This window comes from Ictidomys tridecemlineatus, chromosome 1 (assembly GCF_052094955.1).
Source record: "Ictidomys tridecemlineatus isolate mIctTri1 chromosome 1, mIctTri1.hap1, whole genome shotgun sequence".
Lineage (NCBI taxonomy): Eukaryota > Metazoa > Chordata > Mammalia > Rodentia > Sciuridae > Ictidomys > Ictidomys tridecemlineatus.
Window position 1 is genome coordinate 22,410,789 of NC_135477.1, and position 15,367 is coordinate 22,426,155.

Genomic DNA, 15,367 nt, shown 5'->3' on the forward strand with positions numbered 1-15,367 from the left:
AGGCCACCAATCTGCATGCTAGTCTGTGCTGGAACTAGGGAGCTCCCGTAGTCCCCTGAGACCACTGACCCCACATAGGAGCTTCTGCCCTGGGCCCATCAGGGAGTATCATAGCTCAAAGACATCCTATTAAGCCCAACTCAAAACCCCTGGGGAACAAGCTTAAATGACAGAACTACTCTTCTTTTGGGCAAAGGCTTTTTATCTAGCATTACAGGCTATATTTTGAATCATCCCCCTATCACAATGAAGAGACAAACCTGTTAGTGTGTGCTCATTGAGAAATGAAAAAAAAAAAGAAAAGAAAGAAGCCAATGTAGAACTCTGTGGCTTGATGCACCCAGGGACTAACTGAGGCTTTGAGTCTCCATGAATCTTAGCAGTTAGGCAACGAAATGTAATTCAATCTTTTTAACTTCGTGATATATATTTGTGTCAGTGGCTTTAAGATAAGGAAAAGACTTTAGTAAAAAATGAAACTTCTGTTGAATAACTTGGAGAACGTTGAATAATATACAAATATTTCTTTCCCCTCTGTCAGAGAGATTCCAAGCCCTGCCATTCTTTCATACAGAAAATAAATTGGAAGGAGGAAATAAAAAACAGTGAGGCTTGCAGTAGGAAGAGGGAGGAGTGGAAGGGGTGGGGAAAGAGGCCAGGAGGAAAGGAGGGAGGAGAAAAGACCCCAGCATGTAATAATGGAAGGATCCTAAAAGATGCCAGGAAATTGGCACATAGTTGATAATAACCATAATAACAAAGCTAATGATAGGCTCTTGCAGAGGGAGGACCCTGCCTGGTCTTATATTTGTTGTAAAGAAAAGGAGCCGCTCAGCTGGCAGGGTTGGCTGCATTTAGTAATTCAGCATTCATCCTCCAAAAGCCCACCAGCCACGTCACAGGCCTGGCCTCTTGTCTCCTACACGGTCCCAGCCCTAATTTTGCTTCTACAAAATTATTGGTATTGCAGCTCTTCTCTGAGGCTTGACAAAAGAACAGGTGTAGACATTAGTGGGGTTGTGGGGTTGGCTTAGGGGCTGTCTTATCTATATTTGCCTGTTTCCTCCCAAATGGAGGGGAGGCACAACTGGATTGTTGGAGGGGTTCAAGCAGGGTCCATGTGGCTGACGAGGCCAAGAGACAGCCTTGAGATCTGAGCCTTCCTGCGATTCTGCCCTAGAAAGGACTTGCTGTGCTGTGCCATACAGACATTCCAGAAGAACAGACGCAAGGTGGGGTGGAAGCAGTCATGGTGAACCCATCCTACTCTAGACGCCATATGGTTATTGTTTTATTTTCTCCATGAAAACAAAAGAGAAAGTTGAGTCTTGGCGGGAGGAAGAGATTTGCCAAAACTCATCCAGCTAATAGATGCAGAAACTGGAATGGATCCAGGTCTGCAGCCCTTCGAAGCTCCAATACTTGTTACCACATCATGCTCCTGCCTAAATGAGTCTGGGGTGGGGAGTACCAATATTAATTCCAAGAACTCAGAGAGAGATGTCATTTGAAGGAAAGAAAATTGCCAACACATTAATAAATGCTCATTAGATGCATATTCTGTAAATGGAGACTTGTTTAGAGAGTATAATCCTTTTGTAAAGCAAGTAGGGCTAGTTTGAGTGTGCTGACCTCCCATGTGGTGTCTTCCCCAGATGATAACCCAGGTCTACGGGTCCACAGTTCTAAATCACAATCTCCAGCCATACCTTATACTGGAGCATCAGGTAGGTGCTAAAGCTCAGGGGAGAAATTGAATGGGAAGTTTCCCTTCTGTCTGCAATGCTTCCTCATCACCAGGAATGCCTTCCCCCAATCTAGGTCCTGCACCTCAGTTCATGCAGAATCTCCTGCCATGTCTGATAACCATTTAAAGCCTTAATTGGTGTTGTTCTGTTCCAACATTTGTTAACAATAGCAAATTACTTATGGACGAGACGTTGCCAACAAAATTGCTAAACAGAAAGTTTTTCTACTTTTGTGAAAAGAATAATACAAAAGAGTAGCAGAGAGCAACATAGGAGCCATATCCTTTGCCAAGAATCTTGAGTAATGATTTCCTGTATCCTTAATACTCATTGTGAAGGACTTAAGTAATTACAGTTTCGTTTTCCATTTATAGAGTCCAATAAACCATTCTCTAGCAGATATCATGCTACCACAAGTCTCATTTGAAATTACTGTCCATCTTTGACCTATGGATGTTCCTATTTCAACTATAGTTAATAATCAGTATTGCAGAACAATCTCATTATGTTTTTTTAAAAGTTTATTAAAAAGGATTCTATGGCAATACCCGGAAATCTACTAAGCCTGAGAACCATTATGGACATTTGATGTGAATTTTACTTTTTTTTTCCCCCTTTAATTATGAAACCAATATGTGCTCATTCTAAAAACTTGAAACAATATAGAAAATACAAATGTTATTGCAGACTAGAGGTCATTAAATCCAAAACCTGATTTTAATTTATTTTATTTCATTCATCATCTTTCCAGCTCGCTTTTGACCGTTTCCCCAGCCTCATCCAACCTCCAGTTCTGCCACTTTCTCCCCTTTCATAATTCCATCATTTGCCTCTGAAAAGGGAAAGGTTCATTCTAGATGGAAAAAACTAGGAAAGATGCCAACATTTTAATGCCATGTGTAAATATACTTTCCTTTGCAAATTTCTCCTTAACTCTCATTATAACCCTTTCTCTAAAGAAAAAAAAATTACCTTTTTCCCCTATTCTGTTACCCTTTTCTAAATTACCAAAACACATTGTGCCTTGAAAGAGTAGAAATGTGATAAAGATTGAATACTTAGTTATAAGAATGTTTCTTAAATTATAAATTCCCCAAGGCAGGAATGAGGTCCTATATTCATATCTGAAATTCCAACACAGCACAGAACCAGACCTTTAGTTCGTTTCTTAGTTTAGGCTCAATAAATGTTCAAAGGACAGTAATTTTTAAAAAATCCCTTGAATAGTTTCTTTAGCAGACTTCCAGGGTTCTACGTCCATTTCATCTTTATAACCACTGACTTATTTTCTTTGGTGTTTTGGGGGAGGGGGTGGGTAAATTTCCCACTAGTTAGTAGTTGTTTTAGTCAGTTGTTTAGCTGCTGCAACTAAAGGACCCGACCAGCAGAATTATAGAGGAGGAAGAGTTTGAGGGCTCACCGTTTCAGAGGTTTTAGTCCATAGAAGGTCGGCTCCAATCCTGGGGGGGGGGGGGCTCAAGGTGAGGCAGAACATCAGGGTGGAAGAGTGTGGTGGAGGGAAGCAGCTCACATAATGATCAGAAAGCAGAGAGACTCCCCTCTGCAGATACAAAATATATACCCCATAGCCACACCCCCAATGAACCACTTCCTTCAGCCACACCCCACCTGCCTCCAGTTAATCCCAGCAGGGACTAATTCATTGATTATGTTAAGGCTATAACCCAATCATTTCTCCTCCAAGCCTCTGGCATTGTCTCACACATGAGCTTTTGGGGGACAGCTCCCATCCAAACCATAACAGTATTCCGAAAAGAAAAACACCAGGAAAATATTCCCAACCTTCCAGAGTCCCATCTTTTCAAAACTGACTTAACGCTTGCCTCTTTCATAGCCCGGTTCTCCACACTTGGCTTTACCCCACAAGCTCCTGATAGCCTTCTCATAAATTTCTTTTTGCTTGAATTAGTCAAGGTCAGTATCTGTTTTCTGCTAGTAAGAACCTTAACGGATATGCTATTTTTAAATATCCCTTAAAAACCTATGTGAAGCTGTCCTCACTGGTTCTGATGATAGGAGTTCACCACTCCCATAAGAGGCATTCAGATGACATTTAAGCTGATGAAGGAGCCCCACAAACATAGCTGTTGGCCTCAGGGAATTGGCCATCCGCTCATGGGCCAGGATTTGAAAAGGGAAAAACAATTCTAGAATATATGGAGCACAATCTCTGACATGGACAAATGCTTCCTCTGGGTTTTGAATTACTGACCATACAACCTGGTTGGAACGCTTGAAACACTCCTTTTATCATGCTAGTTTTCCCAAATCAATTGTTACTAGGGCATTCTTCAGCCCATGGGTGTCCCTTTAGATAATAATTTATACGGTTACCCTAGTTTAAGTGTATCTTGTTGATTGATGTATTCCCAAGGTCCAGAATACAACCTAACAAAGAGTAGGTATTTAATAAACATTTGTTTAAAAAAGTAAATGTAGGAGGAAAGAAAGCAATCTTGACCCCATTATTAGCTACAGATATATATTTAATTATTGCCTTTTCTTTCATGTGAGCTAAGAGGTTTGGGAAAGGACGCATCTCACTCTCGACAGCTCCTTAGAGAGTGGAGATAAGTGTTTGGAGGCCCACCATGCTCCTGTAGTACCCAGGTAAATGGTGGCTACCTGTTAAAAAAGGATGAATATCAAGGTAGGGCATGAAGCCCACTAGTTAGAAAGTCTGCCGAGATCTGATCTCCAATGGGCTCCGTTCTTTCTCTCCCTACCTGCCCTTCCCATGCCTTTTGCATAGATGAGGCTCCAACTTGATCAGTAAGCAACCAACATACCACTAATTAGGAGTCACAAGGCATAGCTGAGGATGATTAGCTCATGATGAGCACACGCTGCCTCGAGTTGCCTTGTTACCATTATAAATAGATTAGAAATCTGGGGAGCATCTGTATTTTCCCCTCACAGAGGAGACTCTAAAACTGACATGTTGAAATGAGAATGTGTCGAATGGAGCTTTGTAATTGACAAAGATTAACTTCATTTCTCTAGATCCCCCCTCTCCCATGGTCTTTGCTTGCTGCTCCTCCCTTGCAAAGTTCCAGCTGCTGATGGAAGGAACCCAGAAATTCTCTAATTGAACCATAAGATTTTGAAAGGACTGTGAGGAAACCATTTTGGCACTCTGAGGACCAGGTGTGTTGTTTATGGAGGCAATTATATGCTTCCCAGGTGATGATACATAGAAACCAAAAAGGACACAGTGGTGACAAGAACAATCCTGTTTTCTCTAGTTTGCTGCCCTAGTGGCCTCCTCTCTCTGCTAATCCAGCATGGTTAGACAGAGTGTTAATTGCACCCAGCTCCTGGGACTCTGACAGCAAGAACCCTTTGCAAATGAGAGGAAGTGAACAACAAAAGATGCTACACCTTAGGAAGAGTCTTCTGGGATGGGCCCTAAGGAGGAGAAGGAGGAGCTTCTTGGTGGTACGAAATCTCTGGAGCCCAATGGCTTTCTGCACATAGGACAATTTGGACACAAGCACTTCAGTGAAAGAAACCTCTATTCTTTGGGGGACCAGACAGACATCTGATCTTCTCAGGAGCAAATCACTGAAGGCCCCACTTTATTTGGTTCATTTCCAGTAGAGCTGCAAACAATGTTGTTCCCCAGAGACTAGGCTGTAATGAGTGATAGCATGTGTGCCTGTCATGATCAATTTTCCTGTCCTCACTGACGTTTTGAAAAGAATCTGCATTTTTCCATGCACTCCCTAGAGCAGATCTCCTTGACCGTGACCAAACTGAAGGCACTCTGGAACCAGGAATTCAGATCCCCTGAGTGCCTAGCAGGTGTATGTCCACAAATAATTGTTTTTATCAGATTGTTTTTCAATGAGTGTGCACAAAGGAACCTAAGTCAGTGACTCTCAGAGAAACTCTGTGGGACCTCAGAACCTGGAAATGCATGTCATCCCAGAAGCATTGTTTGAGAAAGGGGAGTAAATGGGATGCAAGTTAGGCTTAAAAACACCTAAGAGACAAGTTGCCTGGACAGGCAAAGCCAAACCCATTAGCAAAACTGTGTCCAGGGCAGCCCCACGTGGTAAGAGTGAGCAGGTTTCAGAGACTGAGAGCCTCCAGTCTTCGGTTTCATGAGGCATTCCTGGTAGCCCAGAAGATAGGAGCCCATCTCTTGTCCCTTCCTTACAGCCCAAGCAGAATTAGACTGGTTACATTAGGAAAGAAATCAATAAAAGCAGCACTGATGTTTGGGATCCACATATAAGTTGTACATTGTCACCAAAATGCTCTTCCTTGAAAGGGAGCTGGAATCTCTCTCCAGTCATTCTGATGTATTTGCCTCCATGGAGATACAGCCCTAAGAGAGAGGCTGATTACATCATTTTTAAACTCGAGGTCAGATACTGTGTTGTATGAACAGGGAGATGGTGCAACAGACCGAGAGCTTTTTAGAACCCATTCATTATTTGTATGTGTTTACCCAACCAGTTTTGTTTAACCTAGGTTCCAACCCTGTGAAGTAGATGTCATTATAATCAATTTATAAATAGAGAAATGAACCCTGATTATGTCATTGTACCCCTCTGGGACTCAGATAATTGAAAAAGGAGTGAATCCAACTATTATTGAGACTTTAGTTTCCAAGTGAATTGAATTCCTGCAGACGTTTTGCACCTTTAAAAAAAAAATACAATGTTCCATTGTTTCCTCTCTGAATGAACTTGTATCTCATCATGATATATGTTCTGAAAACACAGTGTTAACTCTACCAAAACAAAAAAAGGTAATTGAGGTTTGTTTAGAAGTCACCAAGATGTGGTAGAGCTTTGGGAGGTAATTGTTGGGCCACCTCTGGTCCCCTTTGGCTATACTGCGGGAAAAACAGGAGGATTTAGAAAGACCTGATACATGTCAGGATGAGGAAGTCCCATTGTGTGCATTTGCTCTCTGGCCATCATCCCTCTGAACAATGTCCATAGCTTTTGAAGGCGAGCAGCCCTGTCCATGAGCTGGGGCCCAGCAGCTGTCTGTTGAACAGCCTATTTCAGTGCAAAGGGGGAAGAGGGGAATCAGGTCATGGGCTGCAAAGCTAGTGGTCAGGAGGGTATTGGCAGGAAGAGGGCTTTGAGCCACTGAATGATGAGCATACATTGGATGTTACGTTCTTATCCCTTCTGGACAAGTGGGGGAGACATATTAGCACTACCATTGGGCTCTCTAGTGACTCTCAATGCCCTGCAGTTCAGTTTTGCATTCCTAAAGAGCTATGTGGTAGAAAGAGCCTTGCTTTATCATAAAGAATGCATGGATTCTATCTTTCGCTCTGCAATGATTTGCTGTATGATATCAGGAAAGTCACATTCCTCTCTACGTCTCATTTACCCCTCTGCAGAGGGAGGATGTTCCCCTTAGGACACCTAGTAGCTCTCAATGCTTTTGAAATTGGCAATGTGATTCTCACATCTCTGGAAATCAAAACAGGCCAGTAAGTCAGGCCATAGAGTAAATAGAGTCCAGAACAACTTGCTGAAACTCAGAGAACTCCTAATTCTGGGCTCGATTTTCTTTCTAAGGCATGATCCATCACCTCCTTGACTAGTAGTGTGCTTTTGTCCCAGATAACACAATTGGGTGACTCTCAAAATTCTGTAGCTGTTGCCCAGGAGGAAATGAGCACATCTGGAAGCTGTTCTCACTTCTCCACATGAAAGCGCCTGTCTCGTGGTAATAGACTTGGGGAAGGTGACTTCTGCCCAGCCTCTCTTCCTGAGCTATTTTAGTGGTGGATAAAGCAGTTATCCTCAAATTTCCATGCATGTGAGAATCCTGGGAGAATCTATTTATGGTGCTGACAAGGTGGCTCCAGCCACAGCGTGTGTCTGCAGGCTTAGTTATCAGGTCTAGAATTGCCTTAGAGAAGGGTCCTCACTGGTGAGAACCCTGCATAGTGAATATACTGTGTATACAACCAGAGATATAAAAAATTGTGCTCTATATGTGTAATATAAATTGTATTGTATTCTGCTGTCATATATAACAAATTAGAATCAAAAAATTTTTAAAAAAGAAAAGAAATAGCCACAAAGCCAATCTCTACCCCTCTGCCTTTGCCTCTGTCCACTATTGGTAAATATGACAGACTCCTGCTGGTGGTGGACACAGAGTCTATATTCTTAGCCTTGCCTTGGCTCAAATGATCCAGCTGACTCAGACTGTTCTACTTACTGCTTTATTTCCCTTTCATTCTCTTTAATCTGGTGCAGCACCTTTGCCAACCCAGACATTAAATTAGCAGGAGAACTGAGATCCCACTGGGAAGCTAAATCTTATGTATTTAAAACATTCATCATTACCTTGAGATAGGAATATTAGATATTTTACATTATCACTTAGGAAATTCCAAGTTAAAAATTCATTAAAGTAGTATAGGTACTTTGAGTTATGAATCATTAGACCAAAAAAGCCCACTACACCTTTCTAGAGATATCTAAGTAACCTTTTCAATATTTGAGAAAGAAACCTGTAGACTGTAAAAATTTGAAAAGGTGACGATAGCTCAAAGAAAGTTAGGCCAAGAATCACACATAATTTCTATATAATGTCCTAAATGGAAATAAAAATACCTGTTTTGTCTTTTATCTACATTTTGAGTTTAGAAAACAGGATTCTTAGCCTGTAATCCCAGCAGCTCGGGAAGCTGAGGCAGGTGGATCATGAATTCAAAGCTAGCCTCAGTAAATGTGAGGCACTAAGCAACTCAGTGAGATCCTCTCTCTAAATAAAATACAAAATAGGGCTAGGGATGTGGCTCAGCGGTTTAGTCCTTCTCAGTTCAATCTCCAGTAATCCCCCCGAAAAAAAAAGAAAGAAAGAAAGAAACATTCCAGAATAGTTTACTAGTTTCCAAAACATAAGATGAAATTATTAACAAAACTTTCTGGCTTATTGGGTTTCTGGGATCTATGGACATTTATCATGTATTTTAAACATGAAATGAATAAAAATCATCCAACTTACAGACCTTGTTCTGAACGCTTTGTCCACATTGCCTTACTGACCTAGTGTGGAGAGGAGCTGCCCATTCAGCAAAGGCCCAAAGGCAGAGATTTGCTGTTGGTTTTATTCATCAAAATCAGGAAGAAGAGGGTCAAATTTGTTGGTTTCCTCTCCTGTTTTCATTTCCCCCACTTACATCTTCACTGTCTGAACTGGAGTTCGGTCTCTACCACTCACTGGTAACTGGTACCTGACTCCAAGGCCCTGCAGTTGCCGAGAGTTCTGCTCAGAAAGCCAGGATACACACAGGAAACTTGGACACTGGTTCAAGTGGGTCATTTAATAAAAACTCTTCCTAGAGCTGTAGAACATGAACAGGTATAATAAGTTGAATTAGGGTTCTCGATTTTTCATGCACTCCATATAATTAGGACTATTCATCTGTACCTTTTGCTATGAAATTTTTTAGAAGAATTGTGCCATGCACCAGAGGAGGAAAACCTATTTCCTTAGCTACTGATGTTGGACTTGGCCATGTGATTTTTCTTTTGTCAATGTAATGTGAGTAAGAGGAAATGGAATGACTGGGTTGAGCAAGTATCTTGAGGCCTCAGGTGTTTTGCTGGCCCCATTTGGAACTCTACCATCTATCCTCAGATAGAGTTCCTGGTCCCAGAGTGATGATGACTCATGGACTGAACTCAAACTACCCAAATCCTGAATTCAGGCCGGCCCAGCAGAGCCTTACTGAGTTCACCCCAGCCACAGCCAACCTGAGGACTGAATCATGAGTGAAAGATAAATATCTGTTTTTACAAGCCATTTTTTTTTTGCATATAACAGTATTGCAGCAATGTTTGTGGACAGAATAGGTAAACTGCCCAAAGAGAGAGAGCTCAGTCAAGTGTGTAGCTTTGATGTACAAAAATACATTTATTTTCAACAATTTCAAAACCACTGTCTTTTTTTTTTACAGTAGAAATATTCAAATGGAACAATAAAACCAAGAACAGTATATGTACATATACTGTATATATAGATATGACTCATGCATTCGTATTCCAGTGTTTAGTACAAGTATTGCAATTGTCTGCCCATTTAACCCCTGAAACAAAGAAGTGGGATCTTCAGAAGCACTCCCAATTCTGATCTGTGCCGTCGCCAGCTGAGATTCTCTATGTCGCATTCTCCCTGTATTTCCCAAAGAGAAATGCAAACGACATCCCACAAAAATGAACAGGTATAAAACGTGGCCTTTCCTTCCATATATATATACAGTATATCCTTCTTGAAACAAATGTGCTCAGGCTGAGCCTGAAAGTAAAAACAATCTAACAGCATGGCTTACAGTGACCTACTGAAAAGAACTGGTATGTCGAATGTGTGAAGGGGCTGAGGAGCTGGAAAAGCAAATAGGGGCTTGGAAAGCCGCTCAACCCAGAGGCAAGAACTACCTTAAGGGAACTGAAGGCAGACATTTGACTTTAAGGAAGTTGTGTACATCTGACAAGCAAATAGCACAGCTTTGCTAAAATCGTCTTTGACTAATATCATTAACGGCTAGACCTCTATTTGGCCTGCAGGATTCGCATGGACTCGGGATTCCACAAACGCTTCCTCCCTTCCAATCTCTCTACTCTCCTCATGCCAAGAGGCACTCACTGGGCTTCAGTAGTGCCCAGGGGACATTTCCTCGGCCAAGAGTAGCCTGAGGATTTGCCGTAAGCATCATACATTCCATGGGTTCTAATGAGAAAAAAAAAACAAGATCCACTGCATGGCTTCTTTCAAGAGGACCGTTTTCTCAGGCTGATCAATATCCTCAAACATTTTTCCTTTTAGAAAGGAAGCCTCACCATCTGGATCTCGTTTGCAGTCTCTCGTGGACCTCATCTTGCAACTTCTTCCATGTCATTCTTTTATGGTGTCACGAGAGTCCTTCCTTTATCAATTACCCCAAAGAAGCCCTCCCCCCGCCCCCCCTTTATATACATAAGTAGAAACCAGCTGTGGTGTGGACACGGAGGTGCAAGAGTTAAGTGTGACAGACAGCTGAAGAGCATCCAGAACCCAACACATCGAGCAGGCCTGGGGTGGGGCAGCTCCAAGGGTGAGTGCGTAAGCCAACACGCGCATCTTTCTTTTTTCTGTTTTCTTTTTTACTAAACATTAAATTATTTCTGAGGAAATAAAAAGCTATTTACACTGTTTGTTATGTACAATAAGCCATCTGCAGCCTCGCTGTGGACATGCACGAGGCAGGGCCTCTTTAGAAAGGTGTGCACGCTTCCTGCAGCTAAGTCCACTCCCCACCAACCTACCTCCTGCAGATTGAACTGGGAAATGATTTGTGTTTTATGCATGTGTGCCAGGGCATGGGAGTGTTGGTGACCTGGGGGGGGGGGGGTTATAGCAGATTAATGAAAAGCCAAAACCCAACTTGAATTTTAAAAAGAGAGCGCGAGAGAGACACCACAAGGAAAAAGAGAGTCTTTGCGTTACAAATGGCAGAATAAAGCGAGGAGGCTGTGGGAAGATGCATCCTTTGCCTTTAGCCACAAATACAGCCATTGATTCTTTTTGTCTCGCTTTAATCAGCTAAGAATGCCTTTTTCTCCAAAGCTAAGCATCTGCCTGGGATTTATGAGGGGGCCCTTGGTAAACAAAAGGTAAAAAAGACATTTTTCGTTTTTTCTATAATAATAGTAATAATAGTCATCAAAAATAAAAAGTCAGAAAGGTGGTTGACCACGTGGCTTGTTGGTGTTAAACACTAGTACAGTTGGGGATCTCCTTTGTGCTTTCGCTGTTGGCAATGGTTGCGATGCCTCCTGCAGGGGAGAGAAGACAGACCGAAAGGATGTAAGTTCAACAAGGGTGGGGACCTTCGTCTTATTCATTATTGAATATTAAGCCATGTGGAATAGGTACTTATTAGGTACTTAATAAACAGGGATCCTAGATATTCCCCTCAGCTCACCAATTCATCTCATCCATGTGTAATGTACAACACATCCCACACAATCACAGGGAGAACCCACACATGGACTGCTGTGTTTACACTCTATGGAGAACAATAGCGATAGGTAGCATGTACCAACACTCACTGTGGGGCAGTGAGCATTTGAAAGCAGCATTTGATGATCACAGCAATCTCAAGATAGATTCTCAGACACTAGATAGAAACTCCATAGAATCTTAGTTCCTGTCATTCCCATTTCACAGTTGAGGAATATGTGGCATAGAGAGGCCCCAGAGATAGTGCAGTGGCAAAGAAAGGGCTATGGATGTCAGATTCTGCATTCATGTGACTATTAACAAGGACATATAATACTTTTGCTTTATAGGAAACAAACCAAAAAATCCAACAGTCATGGATAATTGGCTTTATCCCTGCCCTGCAGCAACCCCAGAACTTCTAATCTTGATTGAATTCTAAGGGGGAAAAGTCTGTCAATTTTATGTGGCCCAAAGTGCCAGACAAATTCTTCTCTAGCCTTCTAGTCCATAGTGTCTAGGGGACAGGTAATATGCATTGGCTGACCAAGTGTTTGGAGGACAGAGGACTCAGGCCCTTGATGGCACAGGGACACATACATACCTAGGACCCGAGTGTCCAACTCTTTTTCCAGCAATTCCTCGGGCTCAGTGAAGTCACTGAGTGTGATTTTGGGAGCATTTTCACTTTGGCTCACTGACCCGATCATCTCCTGCTCCTTGTCATGTTGGACTTGGGCATAGATGTTAATCCAAGGAATTTTCCTATAAGGGTTAGGAACAAAATCAGAGTAAGATCATAGGCAAGCCAAACTTGGGCTACTGTAAATGTTTAGGCGATGAAGGAAATGTGAACAGGAAGAGCCATGTCAGGGAAAAGTACTAGTCACCTAAAGACACTGTGGCCATGAAGCTAAGGATACAAAGCCAGTCAGAGAACAGGTGCCCAGGGAAGATGTAAACCGCTGTGCTTTGAGGCGAAAAGCAAGCAGAGATAAACCAGTTATTCATTTAGACTCTTAAAACGTTTTCTTGTTAATAAGTTTTCAAAAGAGCTGGACTTTGAGACTCTTAAGTTTGTATAGAAAAAGACCTGTTTTTTCTAAAATTGCATTAATTTAACCAATTTGTTTTTTTATGAATAACTGAGAAATAATAGACTCTTAATCCAACATTACAATTTTCAGAGCAACACTCATTGACCAATCTTCAACATTTGGATAGTTAGTTTCCTCATCTGTTCAACAAGGATAACGATAGCTTCCTTTTATGTGTATGGCGAGTATTAAGGGAAGAATTAAGAGAAGCTAAATAACTTCCTTTAAAAACAGAAATGCAAACAAGACAAGTTTGGGGATAGAAGAGTGGGCAGGTCCAGATCTGAATCTTTAGGGGATATTCACATCCTGACCCTTCTCTGTTACGTTTGACCCATTGTGCTCTGGAGCCTCGTTCACGGTCCTCTAATCCAGAGCTTCTCAAGCTCATAGTGCTCAGGTTTCACCCAAAGCCCTGTAAAATGTCCACTGGGTCTTTATAGGTGTGGATGGGTTGAGATTCCACATTTCTGCCAAGCTCTCAGGTGATGCTCATGTCTTTGGAAGGCTACAAACCCAAACTCCGAACTCCAAGAAACTAATAGAGAAAGCTCTTCCCCATCCGGGGGCCTTGGCATTGAACCAACTCTTAGCAGGCCTCCGTCTGCTCCTCTCATGGTGGTTTCTTTCTTGTTCTTCAGAACTTGGCTTATGCATCATCCCTGAGACACCTCCCCTGTTAAAAATCCCATGATTATGGATGATTTCTATAAAAGCAATAAATAAGACTCTGGCTCAGGGTGATATAATAGGCAGCATGTATTGACTTGTTTATGGTCTTTGTCTCCCACTAGACTAAAAGCCCCATGTGGACAAAGTCTAGGTTTCCTATATTTACTGCTCCATATCTGACTTAGTAAGTGCTTGACACATGGTTTACATTCACTAAGCCTTTATTGAGTCAATGACTAAATGGTTCAAAGCCTGTTCTCCATCTATTTTTTTTTTTTAAGTAAAACAGTCTTCAAAAAAAAAAAGTGTCAGTTTTATCTTGGATTATCATATCCAGAAGATACTCTTCTCACCTGACCAGTTGGCGAGGAAATTAGACTAAAGTCTAGATGCTTTATGAAGCCAATTACTGTGAAATGCACCATTAGACTTGGGACATCTAATTCCCACCTTACACAGAATATTCATGCATTTCTAAAAAGAATCTCTCTCTGTTGTTCCTAGTACCAAGCAGAACTATTTTCAAGTTTCTACATTCCCTCCCCTCTTTACCCTCAAATGAGGCACAATGTGGTGGCACTTAGTAAGGTCCTTCTGTAGCTTACACTGAAAGAAAACTCTGAAAATAGGTTTGAAACGTGCAGCGTTTTCTATCTTTTCTTTAAGCTCAGTTTCCATGTCTCTAGTGTTTGTTTTCCATACATTAGGGGAGGTGCCCCCATGACTCCTAAAGCAGTTTAATATAATTTACAAGGCCCTAAATGTACAGCAGCTCTGTGAGAACCACAGCCTCTGCAAAGGTGTAGAATCAAAAATTCATGCTGACTCTTACTTCTTAGATAAATAGAAATGCAGCCTAATGACTTAGATTCCTTCTGATCATAAAGCTACATGTTACTCATGAATGTTGGCACCCACTATTATATTGAACTAGGTGCTGGGGGCAGTCATACCCTTCCTGCGCTTTGGAGTTGTTGACACAGTTCATTGCCTCCCCTCTTGCTTGACAAAAGACCCCCTAAGAGGATTTGGATGGATTAGCCCTTATGATGATTGTTCACTTTATTTCAATCCCTAGAAAAGACATCAAAAAAATAGGCATATTTTCACCATTCCAACTAGATGGTTGTAAGGGACTGACTTTTCTAACACAAATTTGCAGAATTCTAAAAAGCTGTCAAGTTGCTTTTCATTTCTTAACATATCTGTTTGTAGGACTTTCAAGGATGTAAGTTGAATCTGAACCCCGCTTTTGCATAAAGAGATCAAGGGATAGGTCCTGGTCCACACATTCAGACAGGTTTAAATAAGAGAGTAAGATGGATAAGCCCAAGTCTTCTACAAAGGCAAGCAAACAAATAAAAAAAAAAACTATGGTTTATATTCATTTGCTCCAGCTATGAGTTGCGCTGGAAGCCTCTGAGAGCAAAGTAGACTTTGAACTATAATGAAAGCCCCATCGAACAAAAAGATAGTAGTAAATATAAAGGCTCAAACATTTTCTTGGATAACCAGAAAAAGTGTATCTAGAGTTATTTTTTTTTAAAAAGGGTCTTGTTACGCAGTTTTCAGAAAGCAAAAGCTGTTAATTATATTGGTAAGACATATGGCGTTCACTGAGAACAAGATGCAATGTAAGAGGCAGGGTGATATTTACTTGAAGGAGGTCTGGGGATTGGGATGATTGTCCTCCTAAGTGACTAGTTGGGACAAAGAGATGGTTTTTCAGTGCTTGGCACATAGTAGGAACTCAATAAATGTTTGCTGATTTTACATGATTAAATTCATTGGTGGTAGTGCTTACAGAGGGGAACTTTTGGTTCTGAAAACTCAGCATAGCAAATATGCTGAAACAGAAAT

At 41.5% G+C, this 15,367-nt stretch overlaps 1 protein-coding gene across 2 annotated transcripts in view; it reads right to left on the reverse strand.

Annotated features, from left to right (window-relative positions):
• Positions 1 to 9,654: 9,654 nt before the first annotated feature.
• Sorcs3 (sortilin related VPS10 domain containing receptor 3) overlaps positions 9,655 to 15,367 on the reverse strand; it is a 570,611-nt gene continuing 564,898 nt past the window's right edge. For both annotated transcript variants that reach the window (XM_078052889.1, XM_005333579.5), the window contains 2 exons: positions 12,343 to 12,503; positions 9,655 to 11,572 (listed from right to left, as the gene is read on the reverse strand). In XM_078052889.1, the coding sequence (XP_077909015.1) occupies positions 11,508 to 11,572; positions 12,343 to 12,503 (226 nt within the window). In that variant the 3' untranslated portion in view covers positions 9,655 to 11,507. The remainder of the gene's footprint in view (positions 11,573 to 12,342; positions 12,504 to 15,367) is intronic.